The 13,298-nt window shown below is 41.5% G+C and overlaps 2 protein-coding genes across 3 annotated transcripts in view; one reads left to right on the plus strand and one right to left on the minus strand.

Moving 5' to 3' along the window:
* Nucleotides 1-13,298, minus strand: part of LOC134224444 (phosphoserine phosphatase) — a 34,275-nt gene that overhangs the window by 7,647 nt on the left and 13,330 nt on the right. The gene's annotated exons all lie outside the window — the stretch shown is intronic.
* LOC134224441 (beclin 1-associated autophagy-related key regulator) lies at nucleotides 2,130-4,907 on the plus strand. Its single transcript, XM_062703788.1, has 3 exons — nucleotides 2,130-2,706; nucleotides 2,953-4,007; nucleotides 4,067-4,907. Exons 1-3 carry the CDS (start codon nucleotides 2,510-2,512, stop codon nucleotides 4,318-4,320), a joined length of 1,506 nt encoding a protein of 501 aa, XP_062559772.1. The 5' UTR covers nucleotides 2,130-2,509; the 3' UTR covers nucleotides 4,321-4,907.

A 13,298-nucleotide genomic window follows, 5' to 3' on the forward strand; every position in this document is an offset into this window, starting at 1 on the left:
AGAAGAAGATTAGATTCGTATGGATTTGAATTAGATTTTGATTGAATTTGGATTAGATTCGTATGGATTTGGATTTCGATCGAACTTTGATTGGATCTGGATTGGATATGGATTGTATTCTGGATTGAATTTCAATTTAATTCGGATTGAATTTGATTCGGATTTGTTTATGCTGGATTAGAATTGGATTGCATTTGGATTGAATTTGAATTTAATGTGGATTGGTTTTTTATTGGATTTGATTTGTATCGGATTTGAATTGTATTTGGACTGGATTTGGTGTGGAATGAATTTGGATTAGATTCGTATGGATTTGAATTTGGATTGGATTTGCATTGGATTGGATTTTGTTTTGATTTGGATTGGATTTAAATTGGATTTGCATATTTCATTCCTTTCGAATTGGATAGATATGTAAGCTTGGACTTGAATTATATTTGGCTACGGTTCAAGCCGTAGATTGATTGTATTACATTTTAAATCTTTTTAAAGAATTGAGAAGGGAGATTTGAATTTCATTGGACTATAAAAACAAAAGACATTTTATTGGACTATAAAAAGTAGTCAGAAGATAGTTTGATGTGGATAATATTTGTTTAAGGATCAACAATATGAAGTTTAAAGTCATTATACATTTATTACACTTCTGGAGAGTAGAGGTGGAGAAGAATGTAGTAGATAAGATCAGGTCTATAAAGTAAAGAAAAAAAGGGATTTGATATTGATATAGTGATATTGATTTTTGTAATTTGAATACGCTCTTTTGGTATGTACTTCTTTCGAATGGGTAGCAAGCTACCTTATTTTGAAACATGTCGAATGATCGTGTCAAAAGCGAAGAGCGGATCAGTTTGCTGAGTATAAGGGTTGCTGACGTTCAATCACCTTTCTCTTTCAAGCGCATAGAAAAGATGTGGTTTGTTTTCATCGGGAAACGTTTCCCGATGAAAACAAACCCTATCCTTCCTAGGCGCTTGAAAGAGAGAGGTGATTGAACGTCAGCAACCTCTATTGTTGCGACGAACGGTCGAGACTAGAAATCTCGTCCGGGTCACGACAGTTAGTCATTGATATAAAACTGCACACCAAAATTTGGCTTTTCAGCAAAATGGAAATGGATTACTGAAATGTTTCCAATAACTTGCCTTCTGCAATGATATTCAGTAACCTTAATATTGCTGAAATACCCACTTTGTTGCATTCTATATACTGGAATTTTAACAGAAAACATCTGTCAAACATCTTGTCAGTTTTCTATTCAATTGAATAACGAAAAAAAAAGATCAGCAGAAGTTTTGTAAGCTGATGGAAAAGTGTGCCAATAAAGTGCGTTGAAAAGGTTAAATCAAAATCGTTGGAAGACAAACTAAGCGAAGCGCTCTTGGGAAGTATTCCGTCGTAGGTACATAGTTTGACTTCAAGCTCCAGACTTCATATGAACTAAATGACCAACGCTCCTTTTAGGATGCAATTCCGGTCTTCGCATGCAGTTTTTCATTTGAAGAAATTATGATCGAAGGAGATTATGCTCTGAACCTCTACTGAGCTTCTTTACGCGGTTAAAGATTACTTTTCAAAAAGTTTTCCATTCTGTTATTTTCCAGAGTAATTTCATGAATACGAGTGAATTATATTTTCGTATAAGATGCCATTTGTTGTATTACTTACAGCTGTATCCTTTTTTTCAAATTTGAATCGCCTGAAAGTATCCCCAAAAATAATAGCTGAACATTAAAAAAACTGCAACAATTCAGCAAAGCAGCTGTCAGTAAAGTCGACATATTTACTGAATATTCAGCATAGAATATTTTCCTGAATGAGTTGTTGCATTTACAGCACAAGAAAATTCTGCAATATTTTGTTGATTTCCAGCAAAACCACTCGTACATTTTTCTCATTTTTTCAATATATTCATTTCTAAATCCTAACACTTCCCTAGTCACCCTATACGAACTGTAGAAACGGGACACGTTCACGCAAATCACGTTAACACTTCCAACAGCTGAGTCATCAGCTGATCGTTGCACTTGTGTCTGTGCGATGTACACAAGATAACGAACACTGATGCGGCTAGCGCTTGACAGTTTGTTGTTTTGACGATGTTCGTCCCATCCATCATCAGCATCAACAGCAGCAGCGCACTGTTTGTTCCGCGCAGTGTTTTTCTGTCAGTCTCACTCTAGCAGCCAGCCTTGTTTGTTCGCTTTTCCAGTTCAGTGGTAGTAAATAAATAACGATCCCGCCTGGTTGCGCACGAGAAAATCTAATAAAACGTAGTTTAGTAGTGGTTTGGTTTAGTGCTGCTTATTTTGATATAAGGTGTTAAGTTTTTAGTGCCCAAAACGAACTTTTCGCGTCACACAGATTCGTGTTTGTTGGCGAAAAGTGAAAACATTCATCTGCTTGAGCGTGGTTTGGAAAGGGCATCTACGACTGACCAGCGAACAAGAGCCCTTTGCCCCCTACAGGAAATTTGCGCAGTCCTACTACTCGGTGGTTGGAACAATAAATGGCCATGAGCCTGATGTCGGACGGTGGAGCTCCGGAAATTTTCCACCTGTCCTTCACCAACGATGACGACGATTCGAACCTGAGCGCTAACGCCGTTCGATGCCCATTGTGTAATTATTCGAAACGCCAATTCCACTGTAAATTTTGCATCCGCAAGGGAGATTTCATTCACTCAACCCATCATATACTGGAAAGGTAAGCGTCACTGTATCAAAAGTAACTGACAGGGCTGCTGCGGAGTTACTTGATTACATTACAAATTCTTGCCTAGCATTTCGTTTACATAACATGGGTATTTGTAACATTTCCTCTTGTATTTCATAATTGGAAATTTCATACAATGAGTAAATTCTAATTGCCAAGTTGTTATAAGGTGGTTCGTTACCAGCCCTGTTATTGAGTTCGATAGATCCAAATGACGATCGATTGATTTTCTTGCAGATTCTCCGAAAAACAGCTTCGATTAATGAACCTAAAATCCGCCCATTCCACACTGGAGAGAAAATGCGTAACCCTGCTGCAACGCCGGAGACTGAGCTGTCAACTTCGGGCGGAGATAAAGCAGCGGACGGAGAACATAGACAACATTCGTAAATTGATGGCGCTGAAGCGAGAAAACGTAAACCAGCAGCAAGCGCTGAAAAAGGAGCTACATGAACACAATCGATTACTTCGGATGAAGCTGCCGCGCTGCGACGACAAGGTCAAAATGATTGGCGACTATGTGCTGTCCAAGTTGGAGGAAAGCGAGCGACGCCGTGCCAGCCTATTGGAATTACAGGACAAACTGAAACATTTGCGGAGGGATCAGATCGAAAAACTGATTCGTTACATATTTCCTATTTCACAAGCCATTAGCAATCGGAGTAGTTTCTCAAGTAGTGATGGAGAGAGCAAGAACACAATTAACGAAATCTCGGACGCTACTAGAACGGCATACGTCCGGGGAAAATGGGTCCTGCAGGATAGCTTCGGAGAAATACAGCATATAATAGTAGCGCCCGCTTTGCCAGGAAATGGAAACTATTCGGCGTACAATGATTGGGCCACCGTAAATCCGGCTACTGATGTCAATTCTGCCGGAAGAAGCGAAGATGCAGTTCGCAACATGGCTAGTAGAAATCCTGCCCATACAATCGCAGCGGCGTTAACTTACACGGCTCAACTGGTTCAAATAATGTGCTTCTATCTGGACATTCGTTTGCCGTACAAAGTTACCTACAGCGATTTTTGCACAACAGCTCTCTCGGAGGCACAATTCAACCGCAAGGTTGCTCGACTGAATGCCAACATTCTTTATCTCTGCTACACTCAAGGTTGTCGCTTGAACGAATTGCGACCCACCCATACGCTTGAAAATGTCCAAAAACTGATGAACTCGACCCATGCGGATTTGGGCCGGTTTGGACCGATGGACAGAAATTTTTGCCTCAATGAACCGGCCGATGCCGCACTGACTCACCATCTGGGCATCGGTGAAGACTCCGACTCTGACGGTAAGCCCGTTAATGAAATTATATCTTGTGAGACTTCAAACCTGTTGTTTTTATTTCAGACGAATCGAACATTCACCAGGATTGGGAGGCGGTTCCGAGCAATCTACCACCTCCGGTAGAAACAAACATTCTGCTGTTGGGCGGGACAGCAGGCGGAAATGCGTTGCCCTACAGTAATACTCATCATTACCATACGCAGCAGCAGCATCACCATCATCATCCACCTCACCATCAAACGACGACGACCAGTTTAATGACGAGTGCGGTCGCCTCGGTCACCTCCTTCTGGAAAGGCTGGACCGGAGGAAAGTGAACCTCTTGGCGATGGGTTGAGGTTGGAGTGAGAGGCGGAACCAGTGGGGCGATATCAGAAATTACAAACATCGTATTTTATCAAAGTTTTTAGTCGCCTAGTAGCCACATAAATCTTTTATTTTTGTATAACGCATAGAAATTAATAAATTTACATTATTTGCATTTTTCTAAACAGTACAAAACCGTGAATTTATTTACAGAACTTTATTTGATCACAGTAACCATTATCCAATGTTCAATGAGAGCCAATGCAAAAAACGTACAAATATGAGCAAAATCCGCATCCGCAAAAGTCTTGAAAAAGATAAATTCGACTTCGTCTTTGGAAAACTTGACTTTACAAATTGAACTAATATATTTTTAATTAAAAAAAATTCAATTCGAACATGAAAACACTACACTTGAAAATGTAATTTTTTGTTGCATAGATACTGTGTACAGATTTTATAACAGCATCATAGTAACTGTGAAATCATATTTGTTTGCAAGCCTGTCAGCTGTCACACATTTTTGCATGCAGAGGTATTAAATAATCGAACTATATTTTTGGATTATTACAAATTTTTATATTTTAAACATTTTAATTAAACAAAAGAAATTAATTGCAGAATGTGATGCATTAAGGAAAATGGAAAACCGAATAATAAATACTTTTCTCTCAGCATCAAGACTAGGTTTTTGATTTGATTTGATGGGCTACAACAGCTCTTCGATGAACCTACGCCGAATGGAGTATCCTTCTCCACTGGACTCGATCCTGGGCCAATCGCTTCCAGTCGCCCTGAACATTGAGCGCCCTCAGGTCCTCTTCAACTGCAAAAAGCCATCGTGTACGCGGCCTTCCACGAAGCCTGCGGCCTCTTCCGGGTTCTTTACTAAATATTATCTTCGCTTGACGTTCTTCCGGCATACGAACAACTTGATCAAGACTAGGTACATGACTCATTACTTTGAGTTCGCAAACTGTGTTTGGTGGGGCTTATGAAGGATTCAACCATGAGACAACAATGGTTCACGCACACTCAAATTCTTAAGCAATTTGCTATTTTTAATGTGTTTATTTTCAATCTTCAATTTTTCATTATTCGAACATTAGGCCAAGAATAATTTTTGTATACTATACTCTCAATCTCCCTCAATCCTCACGAAGCATTCTTTGCTCTTACATCTAAAGTGTCTCATACACCTGGGCTACGAAATTGTGAGTTGACATCCGGGAAGGAGCGCTTAACATAGCTCTGGTCATCACATGCTCCAATACTCAAGCTTCGTTGGGTCTTCTGATGACAATTGACCGCCAGCTAAGGGTTGCGTACATAGCTGGTAGTGTAACCTGGTCACTGTTGTCCTTCTGACATCAGCTAGAGTGAGAGGGTGCGTCCTGTGGGGTCTGTCTAGGATGTGGTGGGTTCGACAGTGGGCTCTGTTTAACTTCTATAAAAAGCAGCTGACGCTTAGCGCGAAACAACGGACACGAATAGGAACATGGAACGTTTTAACCCATAGGCCAGCAAGGTAATTTGGCGCAACTTGCCAATGAGGTACGCCGCATGAAGCTTGAGATCCTGGGACTGAGTGAAGTTCGTTGGCCAAACTTTGGAGAACATAGAACGCCGTCGTTCCCCTCCGTAAGTGCAAATCTTACTGAGCGTGTGTTCTCCATGTTAGGAGCGGCTCAAAACAGCGTCTGTTCTCCATCTTAGGGCCGATGTCCACGTAGCGGTTTTTTACGCTGCGTGCACGTAAGGTACCCAGCATCAAATGGAGCAATGCACACGTAAACGTGTGCACGACTACATTTGATGCTGGGTACCTTGCGTGGATGCGGTGTGCACGCAGCTTGAAAAAACGCTACGTGGGCATCGGCCCTTAGGGGCGGCTGATCATCGTCCGAGTGTCAGCGAGGGACTCTAAGTGAAACTGTGCACCATGGTCCACCGGAAATTTGGGGGCTTTGGTGTCAGGCCCTGTAAGTCACCCTTAAAAAAATCACACAACGAACAATCAACAAGAGAGTACAGACCGGAACCATCGGCGTAAACCTCTGCGACGAAAAGGGACTTGCGATTGGAAGCTCGGTTCGTGGAACTGCAAATCTCTCAACATCATCGGGAGCACACGCATACTCGCCGATGTGCTCAAAGACCGTGGATTCGGCATCGTAGCGCTGCAGGAGGTTTGTTGGAAGGAATCAATGGTGCGAACCTTTAGAGGTTATCATACCATCTACCAAAGCTGCGGCAACTTACACGAGCTGGGAACAGGGCCGCTGCGGTACGACCTAGAGCGACTGAAGCAACCTGATGTCGCCACTGCATACGCGCAGCATCTAGAGGCAGCGTTGCCGGACGAGGGTGAGCTCAATGGAGCGCCTCTTGAGGACTGCTGGAATACAGTAAAAGCAGCTATTAACGACGCAGCAGAGAACAACGTCAGGTATGTGGGACGAAGTTGACGGAAATATTGGTTCGACGAAGAGTGCACACCATAGGCGTAACTAGAGTCTCGGTCTAGGGGGGGCCATGACACCAGCTGGTGGGATGTAATTTTCAAAGGCGATTTAAAGCACTGTGCGCATGGATTGCAATAGAAATTGTTTGACTAAGTTTATCGCTCATTCGTCCTAGAACTAACATAAAAAAAAATCGCGAATAATACAATTGATTTCCAATGATTCTGTGATTGCTTCAAAACGCTGTGTCTGTGTGAACTTGTCTTCTCCATGTTACTAAATGTGGATAAGTGTGTAATCTAAGATTCAAGAATCTTCTTCGAATTATCTATAAATGAAATTCGATATGAGTATATTTCTGAAAGTTTTCAAGCATTTCGATGATTACTTAATGCATAAAGATCTCGATTTTTTTGAAACTTGAAATTTTTGAAACTCTTTAGATGTGGAATAAATTCCACGAAATTTTGTCATAATCAATATAAGTATTCATGCAATTCCAAAATGTATGCTATGTGCTGAAATAGTTAGGTACCGATGAACACAAATTTGGAATCCTAAAGTGTTTTTTATGAGTCATAAATTCCATGAGTCATAAAATTATGAGTCATAAATCAAATTCCAGAATAACATAGGGTTTTTGTAGTTACTGACGTTAGGAAGAGGCTTTATTATGGTTTTCTGAATAGGTGAGAGATTTCTCTGCAAAAATCAAAGAGACTTGAGAAGCAACCAAATCGATCTGAATTGTGCTGCAAAAGAAAAGTTTTCTGATACGAACTGGTGTCTTAATCTATTTTTTTTTTATCCTAAAAACAAATTCTAACTAAAGCAGGCACAAAAGAGTTTTCCGATGATCCTTATGAAATCGCCAAAAAATTAAATGAAACAAGATCTTTTGAGGATTATAAAAATATTTCTTTTATGCAATATCTGTTGTGAGTGCGAAGGTTGCCTAAGTTTTGTCCTAATACTTTCAATGGAATGCGTTGTTGATTTTTCTGTCATTGTAACAAAGATTCATAAGTTTTAAAATTTTATATCTTTCTGTGCCAGAATTATATAGCGAGAGCAAAAAGCTCCATAGGAATTTGATCAACTGTTTTGCGGCATACCTTGCGATTAACTCGAAGATTTTCAAAAGAATGGTCGTTCGAAATTTTATTGACCGGATTTGTGTACATGTGCTCATTTTGATGTAGTTGCTTCAGTCCTTTTTGAAGCGGATGGTAGTTTAATAGAACAGAAATATTTATACCTTAATACAATTATGTTTTTATGTTTCTGCGACCAGGATACTAGTCAAACAAATGCAGAACAAATTTATTATTTGAAGCTAGCAACTGAATTAGAAGCGGCATTGATTTTAGCCTCAAAATCGAGAAAAACTTAAATATTTCGATGCTTTGCTGAGCAAATGGTCATAGATGTGATAACGCAACAAAAAATATGTTTATAGAATTCATAATCAAAATTAAGAAATATGTAGGAAATATGTAAATGAAATAAAAACTGACTAAGTTGGAATTACTTTTCAAAATTTTCTGGGGGGGGGCCACAAGTAGGTCTGGAGGGGGCCAGGCCCCCCCGGCCCCCCTTATTTACGCCAATGGTGCACACAGATTCTGGAGGAGAAGAACTCAGCGCGGGAAGTCGCGCTGCATCAAGGTACCCGACAAAACTATGAACGTTCTAGACGGAAGCGGAGACAGCAGACCCGCCTTTTTCAGGAGAAGAAACACCGCCTGGAAAAAGCGGAGTGCGAGGAGATGGAACAGCTGTGCCGTTCTCAAGAAGTTCTATTAGTTCTAACGCATCCCGCAAAGGCTTCGTGCCGCGAGCCGAAATGTGCCGGGATAAGGATGGGAGCATCTTGACGGACGAACGTGTGGTGATTGAAAGGTGGAAGCAGCACTACGAGGAACATTTGAATGGCGCTGAGAGTACAGGCAGTGAAAGTCAAGGCAGCGGAGGAGATGACCACGTCAGTTCAGCGGACGATGGAAGCCAATCAACCCCCAATTTGAGCGAAGTTAAGGATGCCATCCAACAGCTAAAGACCAATAAAGCAGCTGGTAAGGATGGTATCGGAGCTGAGCTCATCAAGATGGGCCCGGAAAAGCTAGCCACTTGCCTGCACAAATTGATAGTCAGAATCTGGGAAACTGAACAGCTACCGGAGGAGTGGAAGGAAGGGGTTATATGCCCCATCTACAAGAAAGGCGACAAGCTGGAGTGTGAGAACTTTCGAGCGTCCACCATCCTTAATGCCGCCTACAAAGTGATATCCCAGATCATCTTCCGTCGTCTGTCACCATTAGTGAATGAGTTCGTGGAAGTTATCAAGCCGGCTTCGTTGACGGCCGCTCGACAACGGACCAGATCTTTACTGTACGGCAAATCCTTCAAAAATGCCGTGAATACCAGGTCCCAACGCACCATCTGTTCGTTGATTTCAAGGCGGCATACGACAGTATAGACCGCGTAGAGCTATGGAAAATTATGGACGAGAACAGCTTCCTTGCGAAGCTCACCAGACTGATCAAAGCAACGGTGGATGGTGTGCAAAACTGTGTGAAGATTTCGGGCGAACACTCCAGTTCGTTCGAATCGCGCCGGGGACTAAGACAAGGTGATGGACTTTCGTGCCTGTTGTTCAACATTGCGCTAGAAGGTGTTATGCGGAGAGCCGGGTGTAACAGCCGGGGTACGATTTTCAACAGATCCAGTCAATTTATTTGCTTCGCGGATGACATGGACATTGTCGGCCGAACATTTGCAAAGGTGGCAGAACTGTACACCCGCCTGAAACGTGAAGCAACAAAAGTTGGACTGGTGGTGAATGCGTCAAAGACAAAGTACATGCTTGTGGGCGGAACCGAGCGCGACAGGGCCCGCCTGGGAAGCAGTGTTACGATAGACGGGGATACCTTCGAGGTGGTCGAGGAATTCGTCTACCTCGGATCCTTGCTAACGGCTGACAACAACGGTAGTCGTGAAATACGAAGGCGCATCATCTGTGGAAGTCGGGCCTACTACGGGCTCCAGAAGAAACTGCGGTCGAAAAAGATTCGCCACCGCACCAAATGTGTCATGTACAAGACGCTAATAATACCGGTTGTCCTCTACGGACATGAAACATGGACAATGCTCGAGGAGGACTTGCAAGCACTCGGAGTATTCGAGAGACGGGTGCTTAGGACCATCTTTGGCGGTGTGCAAGAAGACGGTGTGTGGCGGCGAAGAATGAACCATGAGCTCGCCCAACTCTACGGCGAACCCAGTATCCAGAAGGTAGCTAAAGCCGGAAGGGTACGATGGGCAGGACATGTTGCAAGAATGCCGGACAGCAACCCTGCGAAGATGGTGTTCGCTTCCGATCCGGCAGGTACGAGACGGCGTGGAGCGCAGTGAGCGAGATGGGCAGACCAGGTGCAGAACGACTTGGCGAGCGTGGGACGTATCCGAGGATGGAGAGATGCGGCCTCGAACCGTGCATTGTGGCGTCAAATTGTTGATTCAGTGTTATCTGTTTAGATGTTAACTAAATAAATGAAATGAATCATGTAAGTTATTTGATCCTTAGGAGAATGCTCCACATATGCCTCGACGTAAAAACCGCATTAAAATTCAATTCAAACATGAAAATACACTTGAAAATGTAAATCTTTGTTGTATAGGGAGAATTTTTATAAGATTTGCAATTTATAAATCAAGACAAAATTTTCAAAACGACTTATCTGCTTTTGTAAACAAAGATTCAAACGACGATTTGACGAATCTGATAGCTCTCCCACGCAAACCAACACCACCAATAGGTAGGTGAAGGTTTCCGCTACCTGTTTATGGTGTTGGTTTGCGTGGGTGAGCTATCAGATTCGTCAAATCGTCGTTTGAATCTTTGTTTACAAAAGCAGATAAGTCGTTTTGAAAATTTTATTCTTGAAATAAGGGTTTGATACATAACTGACAGGTCAAAAATCTATTTCAAAGAAAAGATCTATCCAGCTATTATTTTATTATTTTTTGGATTAATTTATTTTATTTTTTGGATTAATATAATTTTTTTTAATATTTTAGGGATTTTAATTAAACAAAAAAAAAATGCAGAATGAGATGCATTAAGAAAAACGCAAAACCGATTAATAAATACTTTTCTCTCAGCATCAACAAGATACATGACTCATTACTTTGAGTTCGCAAACTGTGTTTGGTGGGGCTTATGAAGAATTAAACCATGAGACAACAATGGTTCACGCACACCAAATTCTTAAGTAATTTTTAAGTATTTTTTTTTTAAATTAAGTAGTTTTTTATGAGCTTTTTCCGACTTCAATTTTTCATTATTTAAACATTAGGCTAAAAATATTTTTTGTATACTAGACTTCCAATCTCCCTCAATCCTTAACCCTCTCTTCACCACGCCAAAGATTTCAATAGGAAGGAATCACCTATGGAAAAAATGCTAGAACAAAAGCTATTCGGCATAGCTAAAATTAGTGGAAAACGAAAAAAAAAGTTTTTGGTTATAAATCAATAGTTACTTTATTGTTTTCAATAGTTTAACTATTTTTAGACAAAATTGATTATATTTGCAATCTAATGAAACCATAAAGTTGTGTCAAATACTGCATTTTGTTGTTGAGATAATTCGATGAATTTTGGTAGGTGCAAAACACTGCCGTTCTACGCATAATTATCCCATGTACATAGGAAATCCCAGCAAACGTGGGACAGATATGCGTATGACGGCAGTACAGCTACCATGGGAAAGGAAGGGTTAAGAAGCATTCTTTGCTCTTACATCTAAAGTGTCTCACACACCTGGACTACGAAATGGTTAGTTGACATCCGGGAAGGAGCGCCAACATAGTTCTGGTCCTCACAAGCTCCAATACTCACGCTTCCTTGGGTCTTACGATGACAATTGACCGCCAGCTAAGGGTTGCGTACTTAGCTGGTAGTGTAGCCTGGGCACTGTTGTCCTTCTGACATCAGCAAGAGTGAGAGGGTGCATCCTGTGGGGTCTGCCTAGGATGTTGTGGGGCATGTGTTCACAAGCAAGCCCTATCAAAGCGACCGTGTGCCGCTCAAAGCTCACTAGCCTAGTCCTGGTGTTGGGTGGGACTTTAAACAAATTTGATCCGACTAATCAAGCGTCTGTTCATCAAGGAGGTGCGGTTCCAAAAGCTTCTGTTTTGGCATCCAGCGGCTGAGTATGAAATGCTATTCCCCCAAGTACCTAAGATGGCTGCCCATCCCAGTGGATAGGGAACCTTGGGCCAACAACCTACTGTTCCCGAAACATCAATTTGTTCGAGAATCCGATAATAAAAGAATACGGACTGATTTTACGGCGACGACAGATTCTGGAGGAGAAGGACGCAGCGCGGGCGGTCGCGCTGCAGCAAGGTACCCGGCAGAACGTGGAACGTTATAGACGAAAGCGGAGACAGTAGACCCGCCTTTGCAGAAGAAGAAAGAAAAGTATGAAATTATTCAATTCGGGAAATGAAAACATCACAGCAATCGATTTTCAAAAACCCTAGGCCCTGCTTACATATTATTTTTTGAAATATCTGGCTATCAACCACTTCATCCACATTTATTCGCCATAAAACGATCGCTCAGCAGCAGCAGATACTTTACATACTTGACAAATTTTGGCAGAAGATCTATCCAATGTGGTTGTCCACAATATCTGAGACTCTTTCAGCAGATTTGGTACCTTCTATCAACAATTGCATAAACATATTTCATTGAATCATCAATCGCTTCGCGTCACCTGAAGCATTATTTCCAGACAAAGTTGTGATAAATTCAACTAAACCAGAGTAGTTCGCCATGACAGATTACGTAGACATACTTTACGTCCATTACGTCTAACCCTCACTGGCTGGCAGTGATGTTATAGAAGAAAGCTGTCTGTTTCACATAATTCATCACTAGTTCGAGGTCACTTTTGCTTACAATAAGCCCCGCCTGTTTACGCCTTACAATAAGCCCCGCCTGTTCGAGGTCACTTTTGCTTACAATAAGCCCCGCCCCCACTATTATCAATAGAATAATGGATCCATAAGCAAACTTCCGGATTCTTCGAATCCAGCGCGTATCTAGTTTTTATCATAAGATAAGCAACATTTTGAAACAATCTCACCACCATAAACTTCTTGGTGTATATATTAGCTGGAAAAAGCTTCGAATTATTTTGATGATGACAAAAATAAACATCCGGGAACGAATTCAATACGATTGACACAGACGTGATTTCAACTGCCCTTTTTCGAAACCTAATTGTTTATTTGAATTGAAACAGTACCGCACTAGCACCACTTTAACGCGTAAAACACTTTGAAGAACGTAGCACATCCAGCCGATAATTTTACATTTAAAAAAATATTCGAGAAAAATTAAACTGTGACAGGAAGTTTTAAACGCTTCCGTTCGCGAGCACAGCCTACTTTTCCATTCGAAAGCCTGGAACAGAATCTAAGACAAAATTAATCCCAGAAAGCCCGTTTTGG

This window comes from Armigeres subalbatus, chromosome 3 (assembly GCF_024139115.2).
Source record: "Armigeres subalbatus isolate Guangzhou_Male chromosome 3, GZ_Asu_2, whole genome shotgun sequence".
NCBI classification, from domain to species: domain Eukaryota; kingdom Metazoa; phylum Arthropoda; class Insecta; order Diptera; family Culicidae; genus Armigeres; species Armigeres subalbatus.

Bases quoted from the DNA above. Each gene is read 5' to 3' on its own strand.
- LOC134224441 (XM_062703788.1), top strand. From the start codon at position 2,510: ATGGCCATGAGCCTGATGTCGGACGGTGGAGCTCCGGAAATTTTCCAC. The intron at 2,707-2,952 runs GTAAGCGTCACT...ATTTTCTTGCAG, and splicing joins ACCCATCATATACTGGAAAG to ATTCTCCGAAAAACAGCTTC. The intron at 4,008-4,066 runs GTAAGCCCGTTA...TTTTTATTTCAG, and splicing joins TGAAGACTCCGACTCTGACG to ACGAATCGAACATTCACCAG.